Consider the following 15,054-nt stretch of genomic DNA (forward strand, 5'->3'; position numbering starts at 1 on the left):
ATTCTTGTTAATATCGTTTAGGCAAAGAACGTCCTATTAGCCTCGCTTCTTATTCTTCTCATACAATATTTGCCTCTCTGCCTTCTCGATCAGCAGTACTGCCAGAACGAACGGAGTTTCAGTCCCGCCAGACCCGAGACCCGAAAGACAAACAGACAGACAGCAAGAACTCAACATTCCATGGCCACTCGCAGGGCATAAGTTCGCGTCAAAGGTTTCCGAGTCAAGTCAAGTCAAGCAAAAAAACAACAAAAAACAACAAAATCAGTGAGCAGAGGAATGGTATTATGGAGAGGGGTGAGAAGCGAAGACACGAGAAGATGAGAGTGAAAAGCGCAAAAGGCAAACACAAGAACAAAAGCGAGGAATCAGCAGCAGCAGCAGCAGCAGCAGCCGGGATGCATTATAACCTTTGCCTGACGCTAAAGCTGACGATGCTGCAGCATCTCATATTGATATTGTACAAGTATTTGTAGTCATACCCTCTACAGAAAGGGTATTATCAATTTGTTTTGGTGGTGTGTAACCCAGAACAGGAAGCACTTGTAGGGGTTAAGTTTTTAGTTATTTTTAGAACATTTTTGTCGACGATACACCATACACCTTTATTGTATCTATTAGAGCTCTGGTATATCCTCCCACAAGGGTATCTTAAACTTCGCCAGAAATCTCTTTTAACCTTCTTCTTGGCTTTCATATTAGCTTGCTGTGCTCTTCGAATCTTGCTCGGGGTCTGGGTCTCCATGCAAGATGTGATCGGGTCGCTTCTGTATTGGAAGAATCTTGCCCTTTCCTCACTTCCTCGTCTGTTGACTTCAACGATGAATCCGACTCGTTTTGCATTTTAATTTTTACCCAACAACGAGCGATCTTTTTCATCATTATCATCATCATCGTCGTCGCCGCATCGTCGCTTCGTCGTTGGCTTGTTTATTTTTATTTTTGATTATTTTCATTTTAAAGCTCCTTGCAGTCCGATATTTTTTGTTGCTTTTGCTTTTTATCGCCACTTGTCGACCATTTGGGCGTTCATTTGTGTCTCCCTCTAACCCCGCTCCCACTCACCGCTCTTTTTTTTTGGGGACCCGCAGCTCCGGCTGGGGCCCCGGTCAAAGTCAAGTCAAATCGCGAGAGGCATCGAAATTGCGTTCATTCCTTATATTTTTAAACTTTTATTTAATGAAAAATTTGCATGTTGAATGCTTAATTTTTGCCGCAATGCCCCAGCAATGCTCTCGACGTGAACTTGCGGATTCCGGGCAGCGGTTTGGGTAGCAGACATTTTTTTTTGTATGGTCAAAAGGTTGTCACAACAGGCAGGGCAAGGCGTACAAGTTTCAGGTACAGTATACAAAAGCATACAAAGGGATATGAGATAAGTACATGCTTAAGCTTTTAAAGCTTTACGTGCGAATGTGGTAAGCTTTAGTTTGTCCTGGAATAAAAATAATCGAAAGCTTATGGCATAATTCATAGATATCCTTTAATTCGTTATTTTACTTATTTTAAACTGAAATCTTTCTCTAATTCAAACGAAATTTCTTCCAGTTCTAAATTGCGCGAGCATTTATTTTTGACGAGAATTAAATTTTTGCCATACCTTCATTTCATTCATAAATTAACTGAATTAATATAATTATTATAATGCTAATTGCGCCACGTGCCGCTTTACTGATTTGTTACCATTATTATGTTAAAAAGAACTGCTAAGATACGCTGGAAGAGAGCGACAGAATAAGACCAAGACTGTCAAGCTGACAGTATGATATGATATGATAGTTCCACTCCCAAGACACTAGAACAAAAATGATCTATCAATATTAAAACCTTAATCGAACAGTTGCAATCATTATAGCCATTTCAGGCACCTTTTCTGACGTCATAGAAAAACCCCAATTCTTTCTCGTTCGGTGACTCGGTTCGATCCGTCTTGTTTGTGATCTCCGTTCTACCTTTTACTTTTTTTTTGTTGTACTGATTAACCGATTTATATCTATATGTATATGGTATGTACACAAGCATTTATTTATTTTCTGTTTGGCTTATAACTTTTTGTGTGTGTTTCACAATGTGCATGTCGAACAGAAATTCTCGTTTTTGCATGCTGACTGCTGCTGTCTCGGAGTGACCAAAGCACAAGCAAAAGTTGAAGCCAAAGCTAAAGTTAAAGCAAAAGTCAAAGGTGAGGCCCCATGACATCATGGCTCTGTAGGAGACTTGTACTTGACTCCCTCCAGTAGAAGCAAGTGAAACGTTGAAAGATCTTTCAACTGAACATAAAAACCCAGAACACCATTCAATCTAATTAATCCATCCACAAAAAAACAAAAACACATACAAACAAATAAAAATGAAAAAAATGTCACACGCCCATAAATAAAATGTGAAAACAGAACCCACAACATCAGATCAACCTCCTCCCCCCCGCGAGTGAGCCAAAGGTGAGACAAATTTACGGCGGCAACAAACGGAAAAAATTGTAATAAAAAAAAGCACAAAGCAAACAAACAAAAACAGAAACCAAAACCATTTTGATCGTAGACTGCAACGAGGGGGCCAGTCGTTGACGGCCTTTCGACAACCGATCCGCAAGCAATATAAACCCCGAAACGAATCGAAAAACATAAAGAATACAATAACAAATAAAGCAAAAGGAAAATAAATAGAAATTAGGAACATGTTTGGGCAATTGAGACACCCTTTAGAGAAAATGTTCAGTGCAAAGCAGCTCAACAGAACCGAGTGATTCATCTTGGGCATCATTATGATTCATTGAAGTACTCAAATAAGCAGTCATTAAGAAACAGCTTTGTTGAGCAATTTACTAACGTTTAAACGTTTCAGCTTAGCTGTGTCTTTGATTGTTAACTGTGGGAGTCTAATATCAGAAGTTGTGAAATATAAATTGAATTAAAAATTCTTAAAAGTTCAAATACATCATTAAAAATTTCACTGGAAGTATCTGAATCCATTAGATAGGCACATTCATATTTTCATTATCATATCGCTGTTCTATATTTATGTTTTTTAACTACAATATGACCAGAAAAAGATAGATGTATTCTGTCTTAAATGCTAGTAAATCCATTTTAAATTAATTTGCTTTTCTTGCAACACCCGTGTACCCAAGTTCCCCTAAGTCCTAATCAACAGCTGCCAAATTCTGTGGCGTACAGGGTACAAGAGGATACAAAGACGGCTCAAAAACAAGAGCGTAAAGCGATAGTTGAACTTTCAACACCTTTTTCACTCGCCGCCCCGAGGCACCTATTGCAGGGGGGGCAGCACAAAGCATTACTTACCGGAATAACACCAGGCTGGCCATACTACTGTTGTCTCCGTATCAATTTCCTTCATTATGGGGGCTCAACATATTGTCAAACCACCGCTACTGCTGCCGCCGCTGCTGCTCCCACTCTCTCTGTCGCACTTTTCAACTATCTCTTTTGCTCTTTCCAGGCGGTGTGTCTCTTTCGCTCTTTCGTGGGTTACAAGTGGCCCCTCTGCAAGTGAGAGAAGTGAAGGCAGGAAATAAGTAGTAAGTAGTGAGGAGAGCATGGACAAATCATGAGTCTTATAAAATTATTTTAACACTTTTACGCTCGACCACTTCTTCAATTAAGTTGCCAGAGCCACAACTTTTGCAAGCAATTTTCAGTTGTGTTTTTGGCCATTTATGTTGCTAATTTATCTTTGTTCGTTTTATCCACCCGTCCGTCCGCGTGTCCCTCGTGATGGTTCAGTAATCATCATCATCATCATCATCATCATCATCATATAATACTGGTTGTATCTGTGTGTACACGTATCTATCTATGTATCTGCAAGTGTGCAGTTTGTCTAGTCGTCAGGTGTTTGCTTAATTAATTTACCGCCTGTCAAATGTATCTACGAGTGTTCTTCTCTTTACGCTTTGTTTTTGGGTAATTAAATGCTATTAAATGCTGTCAAAATTAATGCATTTCTTGGGTTAATGTATTTATTTTGGTTATTATTTGATTACGGACGCATTTTTATTCATATTTATTGTACAAATGAGCAGCAAGGGATATAACTAAATAAACAAAGACTTAGCAGAGGTGAACACAGATCTTCAACCTATAAAACAACATTTTCCTGAAGAAGCTTGCAATATATTCTCTTTTCCATACTAATATTATGTTTTATTGACATCAATTGCCTACTCAAACTACGTTTGGAAGCTCAAAACTTAGAGCCAAGTTGCATTTTTCTGTCCACAAAATGATTCAACAACATCCACTATGCAAATTCCTAAAATATAGAGCTAATGCCTAAAATCAAATATGACATTAAAACGTGTCTTGGAACCTAGTTGGAATTGGTTCGAAACTTTAACCTTTGCTGTTTTAGTTGATGAAACAAAGGAAAAGTTTAAGGTCGCGTTGGCGGCTATCAAATATTTAAACAGCTTTTTGCATTTATGTATATTTATATATTATCTCTCTCTCTCTCTATCTCTCTCCGTCGCTCTTTAACGGTTTGCTGCTTCTGTCTCTGTTTTTGCTTTGTTTCGGTTTGTATTTTTCCAACTCAAATTGAAATTTGAATTTACCTTTTTGATTGTTTAAACGTTGATTGCCCTCAACAAGTGTCTATTGTTGCATTTTCTGTGGTATTTGTTGCTAACTAACTGTAGTGGCGGCTAGGCTGCCAAGCTGATTGCCAGACTGATTGACTGATTATACTGCTGTCAAGATGTCATTTACGCTTGTATCCGCCGTAGTAGTCTCAATATTTATCGTTTTTAAACTATTTCCCTTGTCCCTTGTATACTGCTGATATTTGTGGTTTAATTAGACAAAATTTTATTTTTACTTAGTTTTAATTCTTCTCCTCCGAAAGCCGACACCTGTTAGAATCTTTATCTTCTATTATGTCCGTTCAAAGTTTTCTTGTGGGACAACCAAAAATGTTCGAATTGTTTCTGACATTTTCCGAACTAAATTATAATGAGTATCGGATAGCATTTGTCGAATTATTTAGTTCAGCTATTTCATTTATAAATGCACTATTTTTTAATGGTGGAAATTATTTAGTAATTTGTTTACCTCTTTACTTTTTTACGTATTTCCCCGACTTCTAGCACTTTTTTTTTTTAAATCTTGTTGTGGTTTTATTTATATTTAATTTACGTTTGGAAATTGATTTATTTTAATTAGTTGCTGCTTGAATTTAATGGATACAAATAATATATTATTCGGACAATCAACATTTGTGCTTTGTATCTTTGAACTTTCAAAATATTGTTTATTTAAGGCCCGGTTTTGGAATATCTTCTTTATATCTGTATTTTTGTGTGTGTTACTTTTGACTTTTAAACTTGATTTTTTTGCGTTTCACTTTTTTGGAGCTCTTGGATTTGCATATGTTCGGTATTTCTTTCTTTATCACTTTTTCCCCTCTCTCTCTCAAACGCACTATCACGCACTCACTCTCTTGCACACTATTTCACCCTCTTTCTCTTTGCTTTCTTTCGGTGTCCCATTCATTTATTGTTGGTCACGTGCACTGTGCTATTCAGCTACTCGCGTAAACCGATTTGTATCCGTCGTCGGTTGTGCACACGTGAGATTTCTGTGTAAAAATATCCGCCAGTAGACGTACAAAACAGCTTCGGAATGAACTTTTTGTTTTATCTCGGTGCGATTTATTTTTAGTTTAGGGATTAGTTGTGCTCCCCCTCGGCACGAGAGGCTGTTACAGTTACGGTTATGTGACGGATGCACTCTCGAGTTGTATATTTTTTGATCACTTTTAAGCTGCTAATCTGCTTTTCCGCACAACTCCCACGCAATTTTCTGTGTATTTTTATATTCTGGCTGTATTTACGCGCGAGCGAATCGATCACTGATAAAGCGGTCGGTCTCTTTTTTCGCACACCTTCCAAAGCAAAGCACACGACGACGCGAGCACGAGCAAAACCGTACTGAACGAGCGGTTCCCAATAAGAACGAGCCCTCGTCCAATAAGAAAACAACAAAACGAGCAAGAGGAAGTGGAGCCGCAGCACACACGTGCAGTCCAAAGAGAGTAAAACAGAGAGCCGCAGTCAGCTGTGTCTGATTTGAGAGAGAGAAAAGCTTAAGAGAACGTTTGATGATCAGTCGATACTCACATAAGAGACAGGTGGCTCATGTTTTTGGTAGTTTTTTCCTGATTTAATTTAGGTTTCTTAATTATTTATGTTATGCACTGAGCTCGGAGCTTCCGAGAAATAAGAAGTTAGCTTTTTGAAAGAGATTAAGAGAGAGCACAGTAAATGCTCTCACGTGAACAATGTTTTTGAATGAATTTTCTGAATTTAAGAGAGTCTTAGTTATCAGTACAGTAAGAGCTAGAGTTTATTCCTCTCTTCTGCGGGCATAATTAAGAGAGCGTACGAAGAGAGTAAACAGTGTTTTATCAGTACAGTAAAAGCTGACAAGTGAGACAGGTGGATTTCCAACTATAAATCTCCTTCCGATGATGACCACTGCCCACTGTACTCCAATCTCCCTTTGAATTCTCTTGCCATCTTTGATTTCTTCTCTTCATACGAACTGCACTCCATATTATCAGCGCAAAAAAAGGGTTCACTGAAGGTCAGCTGGTCAGAGTTCAAGTGGCAATGAGAATGAGCGGACATGACGGAATGTGACAAGAATGAGAGGGAGAAACGCAGCGGCGATAAAAACTGTAACAACAGCAACAGCTTTACAACGTTGGAAGAGGTGCCAAGAGAGAGGAGGACAGATAGAGGTGGAGTATTAGAATATGTGAGGTGGGGTTAGGAGAGGAGAGGCCGCCGTCTGACGGATAACAAAGTGTAGGCGTAACTGTAACTGTATTTGTGGAAAGAGAGAGAGAGATACGCAGGCAGACGCATATTTGTGCCGTTGCTGCGCCCGTCGCCTGGCCATTTGATACTTTGGCCTCGTCACTCGTCAATCAACAGAAACAACAGGGTAGGGGTAGGGGTAGGGGAAGGGGCTAGAGGAAGGAGCAGTGGCACAGTGGCACAACCAGTGGCAGTAGCAGCAGCGGTGCAAGCAGCAGACATATCGCAGTTTGCAGTTTGCAGTTGTGTTCCGTTATTTGTCCAGTGTTGCATTGCACTTTCCCTCATATTTTTCTAGCTGTTTGTCCAGTTGTTGTTGGATATAACCGAACCCCATCGATAGACTGGGTAACGTAAACCATATGCATATTAATTTTCCATATAACACCATTATATTCCAATGAATAAATCTGTCCATCGTCCTTATCGCATGACATATGCATTCGTGTATGTATTTTCAGTGAAAATCAAAATCGATGTGTGGCTCCAAGCGTGGATGTGGACGACCTGAACAACCTTAAGATCAACAGAACGCAGAAAATAACAGCAGGCCGCAGACAGCAGACGTCAAATAAAAAGTATAAGAAAAATAAATGTGTATATATTGGATACCTCTTAATGGCGGAGTATACAGGGTATATGAGACAGCTGAAAAGTAATGGAAGAGGCTGCTTTCTTGTCCTTAAATATTGTTTATGGTAAATAAATAAAGAGACTGGTGCAACTTGTTTCTCTATCCAAAATAATGTCTACTCTAAAATCAGTCAAGATTTGAGATAAAGAAACATTCTTTTCATTTGCAAAGGCCTTTAGATATCGCAAAATTGATAAAACTTCTGTGATCAGTCCAGCACAGTTGTCTACTCTAAATCATAAAAATAGTATGAGAAAGATCAGTTTCGAAAATCTCCCATTGATAAATCCAATTATCAAGTACACCCAATGTCTTTATAAAACAGATTTAATCGTTTTTACTTGTTTTACATAAATACAATATACAGTATAAGTATTTATGTACAAACATATGTACATATATAGAGTCCACAGGCTACAGCCACAGATGAGAGATCCGCACACTTAACCCAAAACGAGACCAAAAAGGCGAAACAGAGGCGACCGGGCCATGACGGGATCGGCGGCAGCGGCAGCGGCAGCGGCGACGACGACCAACGACCGACGACCGATGCGACGGCAACGTCGACGGCGACCTGAGTTGGCGGCGAAATATTTTTAGAACTCATGCGACCGATGGCGGCAGGGTGGACCGGCGGGGGGAGGGATGCCAGGGGCAAAGGGGACATGCATATATTGTAGTACTTCGGTATCTGTATCTCAGGCAGAGCCCCAACCTCAGGTCTGTCTGCCTTTTTTTGCTCTTGCAGGGCGCTCAGCGAGAGAGAGAGGTCAGAAGGTCTGTGATCTTTTGCAAAGAAAAAAAAAACAAAAACAATTCTCCGAACTGCAGAGAAGAACAAAAGGCAGCCTGGCAAGCGTTCGAGTGTGTGTGTGTGCGGGTATCTGTGAGATACATTTTTGCTGTTCATATATAGATATATCTATAGGAAAATCTATATGTGTGTCGCTGTGTGTGTGTGTCTGTTGGCCGGGCAAAAAGTCAAATGACAGCAATCTTTTGGTTAGATAAATAGGTAAGAACCCAACAGATATGTATCTAGGTATCCAACAGATACTACACGCAGAGAAATCTTATTGCCTTTGTGGTAAAAAGCGAATTTCTACCTTCAAGTGACAGCAGGAAGTGATCGATCTTTAGTTACCATTACTCTTATTTATTTGAAACATTTCTCCAATTACCCAAATCCCAATTAAATCTCTTTAAATTCATTTCAAATTATGTATCTTTTTGTTTGAACTTTTTTTTAACCCCACACACAAGATCTTCAACCGCAATTCATCTCCACTTGAAATGAATATTTTGTCAGGGGTGTAGGCTATATATTCTCAGATACCATGCTATACATATATGCATGAATATCTCTACCTAAAACGTACGACATCCACGCAGTACATCAATGAATCAAAAAAAAAATAACCGAAGAGCAGGCGACAGATCGCTGGGGAGAGCACAGACCCCGTGGCAAGGTGAGAGGTGAGAGGCGCAGCAGTATCTGCCACGAGAAAACGAAACAAAAAAGAAGAAAACCAACAACGACAAAAGTTGACAACGAGATGCTACGTATGCGGAGTATATGCCACAGAATGCCGCCAGGTTGGCTGATGGAGGGGCAAGTCAAGGTGTGTTGAAGTATGGGCCCATGTCTCCCTCAGTGCTTGGGCCTGTGTGTGGGTCGATCTTCAATGTTGGCAAAATCGCAAGAAACCGAAGGAAAGTCTTGAAAGAGATGGCAAGAGATGCCGCTTTTGTGCCGCCTGCAAAACGAAAGACAGTTCGACAGTTCATACCAATTGAATCGTTTGCCAAACACGCGTCAACAACAACGATCCAACAATCCAAAAGATCCAAAAGATTCAACAGCGGATAACATGCTCTTAACCTTTCACAGTGTGGCTTAGCATATATGCTTTGTCGCTTTTATTTGCTTTCATAAGGTTTTAATTAACGAGTGGCTCGACTTGAGGAAAATAAGCAAAGAAATATAAGCAGATAATATGATTTTTCTGTGTGCAATGAGGTAAATATTTATTAGAAGCATTTTTAAACATCCAAAAAATTCGGGTGCATTCTTTAATCTAAAAACTCAACTTCCAACTTAAAATCCTTTGCAAAATATAAGTACAGCTACATTTTTATGAACTAATTCCGATTTTTGGCTTGTTTTGACTTTAACATCGTTGCACATGTTCTTATTTCATGATTTCTGGGAAGACTTCTTTAATCTTATCTTCTACTTAGAGGAAATGCGGATCAGACGATTTGCAGAGCAGAAACGAAATAATATACATTCTACCAATCGTCTTTAGTTATCACTGTTGAGATTATTGTACAAATTTCGGTAGAACTTCTTCACGACTCGGGAAGAGTCGTCTCTAAAAGAATATACTCCTAAAAAATCCTTGCAATTGATCCTTATTCTCAAAATTTTTTCGGAATGATCGATAGATGTCCTCTTTCAAGCTTCCATTTCTCTTGTGGCCCTCCACAAATGTGGTGCAAACTATCGTTGGAGCACTCTCTCAGAGCCGTTTGTCACACTGTCAAAAATAACGTCAGATCGTTTGCCAGTGAGTCCGTCTGTCAGTCACAGTCACCTCCAACAGCAACATCAACGCAGACACATTCAGATACACTTGCAATTTTTTGTTGCTTTTGTTGGATTTGTTTCTTTTTTTGCGCGCATCTAAAAATAAAACAACACTGAAAATGCTAATGCCAAGCGCCCGTACGACCGACCGATCGACACCGACATCGACCGATGCCCAGACCTCAACAAGCCGAACGCCCGTTTGCCCTCACACAGATACTCGTACTCGCACTTCCCCCAGATACACCGATGCAGATACAAAGATACATCTACATCCACATTCATATGCAAACATGTCCCCAAAATGACAGCGACATATTGCGCGCCTCGAGAGTTCACTTCAGTCGAGAGTTTGAACTGATCTGAATATACTTTTAGTAGGCACTGCCTCTGTGCTTGTGTGTGTGTGTATGTGTGTGGGGGTATCATTCATGTGAATGTATATGTAGGTATGTGGATATAGATACTCGTACTCTATATACCTTGTAGATGGACGTCGACGGCACACGCTGCTCACACGAGTCTTTGCTTAGGAGTCTGCCAATTGTCAGGACATATTCGTGCACACAGACAGTGCATTACGCTGCTGTAAGGCTGAAAAGCTGGAGAAATAGTGCAATTTATCTGTTCATGGATTGACAGGGTTCCAAGTTCAAATATTTGGGCTGAAATATCATTCGAAATTGAAGACCATTCGATTAGGGGGAATATGGAAGTCTTATTGCCAATCAGCATGAAATGAAGAAGATTTTTTACTGAGCTGAAAATCCTTCCTTGGTCAATTTTTAATAAATTTTCAGAATTTTCCAACATTTAGAGTTTTGCAACGCACTGTAAGACCATAGGCCTGCAAATATGTATTTGTGTTTTATTTGCTTGCTTCCTTTTTTTTTTTGTTAACCAAACTACAACTCAACTCTCTGTCAGACGACAGACTGACTTCAGACTCTTTTTGGATAAAGGGAGAACAGGGACCCGGACTGAGACTGAGGCTGAGACCCGACCCAAAGCTGGAGTCAAGTCGATGTCGAGGCGTGTGGGCAGCCCCCAGTCTCAGCCTCAACAGCCAGCGCGCGTGTTGAGTTCAGTCTTTTTTATGTTTTCTTCTCGTTTTGCACCAGTTTCAGTGAAGCCTGTCGCTGGGGATAACGACAGAAAGAAAAAACTTTAAGCCAAGAAGTGCTGGCCGACAAGACGACAAAGATCGTTTTGGGGCCGGCTTGAGGGGTCAGGTCGTGTGGCAACTGTACTCGAAAAGTGACACCTGCAAATGCAGGTCAAAAGCGAGCGAGGCGGAAGCAGATGACTGGAGTGGTTATGGTCATGACTGACAGCTTTGCGTGTTGCAGAATTGGAGAATGGAGATGGCAGAACGAGTGGTTTAAATATCCTTGCCAGAAATAATAAGCTTTATAATGTCAAGGAAATACTTTCAAAATAATTGTCTGGAGCAGATGATTATAAGTTGAACTTTTTATGTGCAAAGTTAAAAAATAATCTAAAGATCTACATAAATTCTGATGAATGTAACTAGGCTACGAAAGACGTCAGACCGTATACTGAGATCAACCCGTTCTGTAGGCACTCTATTATTTAAATCGAATTTCGTGGGCTTCGCAAGGTTTAGGCTTCTAAATTACATAATTTAGTTCGTTTTCATTAATTAAAAATCAATAAAAAGAAAATGACCTACGCAAAAACTATACTCAGTGATTAGCATATTCTTGAGATAATAAAATAAAGGAAATTTAATTTGAATGATTTTCCAGTTTCTAAAAAATTCACTAATGATCTCTGGACCCTTTCAAACTACGCTCGAAGAAATCAGCATATTTTAGCAGACCGCCTTCCCCTTATCTTTATTAATCTTCAACCTCTTGACCCACCTAGACGTCCGCACGTTTTAACATAAACACAACCAAAGTGAAAAGTGGATTAAAGCCACAACAAAACACGTGGCTTGTAACCCATAAAGCCTAAAGCTTGATCAATTCAATGCATATAAATATTAATATTAAGAGACAAAAAAAAAACACACACTGAAACTGAAACGAATAAAAAATGTAAAAATGTAAAAACAATATGTATGCAGGCATTAACACGTTTTGGCCATAAACCATGAATAGATTCAAGCTATGAATGGACAACAAAGGCGAAAAGCAAAATATTTATAAAACATAAGATAAGCATTAAATTTAATACGGTTCTTCGTTCTAGGGCATATCTAAACGACTCATCGCCAGTTAATTTATGCGGATAGAGACCACAGAAAAAAGTCAAAGGTGAACCAGATTGTGTGAAAGAGAGGGAACCATATCCATCTATCCACTATCCGACAGCGTCATTGGTGGAATTTACATGGAATATTCTATGTTCTTTTCAATATAATATTTTTTGTAGTTTCTCTTACATCTAACTGACCTTTCGGCCATTCCATAGTCAGTCCCAGTCTCGACTTCCGTTTTTGGCCAAACTTCCAACGGCTTTTTGTTTCTGAAAGGAATTTGCAAGTTCATTGAAAAATTCGCAAACAAGCAGATGGCAGGGGAGCCAGCCATGGCTGGTCTGTAGCTATCAGATATCATCATATAATCAGGCGGCATATAAATGCTTACCTCACAAACGGACGGACTCACTCTTGTCACTTGATAGAGCACCATCATATGACGAGCATCGTACAAAATATGAAATTTATAAATGCTAATAATAACAAATTCAACAATTTCCTGCAACTCACATCATAATTCTGGTGTATGCCCGCACCGTGCCGTTTCTTCTTCTGTCCTGCCCATTTCATGTCATTAGCGGACTCTAAAGTAAATATTTGACGAAGACAAACGAACCCACAGAGCTCCACAGTAACTTCATCCATAACCCGTTCTTCCCCAACAGCCAAAGAGGAGATGAAAAGTAATAATAATAATAATAATAATAATAAAAATCAAGTGACGATCAATTTGAGGGCATTGAGGGCGTTCTTAGGGTGTATGGAAGTGTTACTTTCAAAGATAGAGCTAAAATGTACGACCAATAAATAATTTTATGAGGTGTATGCACGTTCTTCATTTCTTATATTTAACTTCCAAGGGTATTAAATATTCGATACTTGCTGCTTCTTCTGAAGATCAGTCCACTAAAGTTTCCCCCTTTGGAGATGAGTTCGGGAATTGAGTAAACCGATCGCCGCCGACTCTGTTTTATCCCCCGTTTCTTTTGATTTTCTTGGGGCTTTTTGTTTGCTGACTGTGACACATTTTTGTCACATGAACTGGCGACGAAAGAACCGATCCCAGTGGATCCTCAAAAAAAAGGGCCAAGAAGTTTACTTTATGTACTCGCTGTGCTTGCCTTCATATTTTGTCAGCATTTTTTTCGTGGGGAAGATCTCACTGATCACTGGAAAATAATTGAAACGATCGATCGCATTTTGTTATGGTCTCTCTCTTGCTGTGTCTGTTTTTGTTGTGTATTTCTTTTTTGCTTATAATTTGATCTTTTGACAGATCAAAGATCGACTGAACCTTAAGGTTAATCACTGACCGCAGCCTCGAACCGTTTTTGTTTGATTTGAGCCGCCTCGTGAAATCATATATTCGTACTCGCAGCATCCACTTTGTCTGCCACATCCACAGCAGCTCTTCGCTCACCCCCTCATAGATGATTGAGTGCCGATCTGGGCGCCCACACACTCGATCTCTCACATGTGTGTATGTGAGTGTGTGTGTTTGTGTGTTAATGATCGCAAATGTCGTGATTTTAGTTGAGAGTGGGTTGAGTTGAGGCGGCGAGGTGCTGAACTTTAATTAAACGCAAAACCGAAATGTGCTTTTTGCTCACATTCTGAACTTTGATACATTACAATGCAACTGGCAGCAGGCAGAAACAGCAGAAGGGGAAAATACATGGCAAGTTAGTCTGTGATGTTTGATGCACTGAAATTCGCTGATTAACAGATGGCTCTCTCCCCTGTATATGGGAGGAATCTATGAGCTAACAACAATCGCATAACCTGAGAGAACCTTCGAATATTGACTGAGATCAGTGGGGAATTGTACAACAAATTTTGTGTTGTGCTATTTAATACTTTACAGTGGCTTCGAGTATTGAACGTAAACGGTGTGGCAAATTTAAATTAAAGTTTCATAAAATATAACATTTGGCTGTTTTGGAACTGTGGGATCTTTTAAAACCGTTCGATTTTTATAAAGATGTACTTTAAAATATTTGAAATATTCCAGATTAGCCCAAATCTGTTCTGAACTCCTACAATTCATTTTTCATTTGTGTTACACTCATTGACAACAGTTAAAAATTAATGGAACAACTTGCAAACAAAAAAGCTCGTAAAAGGGTACATGAAAGTTTGGGTGTTCCAATTAGGCAAAATCCCTGAATAACCCAATGAGCCATGATCCGAAAACAGTTGGACATTAAAGAACACTGAATCACAAAACGTTTAGAATGTACGACAGAAAAAATGGCAAGGCCAGCAATAATGAATAAGAGAGGAAGAGGGATGTACAGGTAACCATAAAAGCAAAAATAACAAAGCTTCAATCAAATATGCGAAATGCAAATAAAATGCAGGTAGAGGGCACACAAACACACACTCTTTCAGTCTGTCATACTCATGCAGCAACTGTAACAATAACGGCCAGAGGAGACGTAACCGCAAGAAAAAAGAGTGGAGAGAGAAGATGTGGAGGGGAGTGCGCGGGAGAGCTGCAGAGTGTATGTGTGTGCGGTGAAGGTAAGTGCGCTTATCAGGCCCAAAAGCAAAAGCAAACGCCGGATATGAGCGCCACTTAAAAACTGTAAAAACAATGAGCAGGCAACAAGTGTGTGTGACAAACTGAGACAGGGCTATCTGCACAGACGAAGAGAGGTGGAGAGGGAGTGAGAAAGGAAGGTGTAAGCAAAGAGAGTGTCCGATTTGCACTTACCGTTTTAAAGAGAGACAACAACATCAACAACAGAGCTGAACATGGCAGG

The 15,054-nt window shown here is 39.6% G+C and overlaps 1 protein-coding gene across 3 annotated transcripts in view; it reads right to left on the minus strand.

Annotated features, from left to right (window-relative positions):
* Positions 1-15,054, minus strand: part of LOC117581680 (putative mediator of RNA polymerase II transcription subunit 26) — a 59,857-nt gene that overhangs the window by 43,846 nt on the left and 957 nt on the right. The window contains exons 1-2 of one of the 3 annotated variants that reach the window (XM_034269055.1): positions 5,070-5,133; positions 3,303-3,503 (exon numbers count right to left, since the gene is read on the minus strand). In XM_034269055.1, coding sequence (XP_034124946.1) covers positions 3,303-3,357 — 55 coding nt within the window. In that variant the 5' untranslated portion in view covers positions 3,358-3,503; positions 5,070-5,133. Of the gene's footprint in view, positions 1-3,302; positions 3,504-4,461; positions 4,483-5,069; positions 5,134-15,054 lie in introns of those variants that run through there. The other 2 variants (XM_034269056.1, XM_034269054.1) reach the window with 2 other exon arrangements.

The sequence above is a fragment of the Drosophila guanche genome, unplaced genomic scaffold (genome assembly GCF_900245975.1).
Source record: "Drosophila guanche unplaced genomic scaffold, DGUA_6, whole genome shotgun sequence".
Lineage (NCBI taxonomy): Eukaryota > Metazoa > Arthropoda > Insecta > Diptera > Drosophilidae > Drosophila > Drosophila guanche.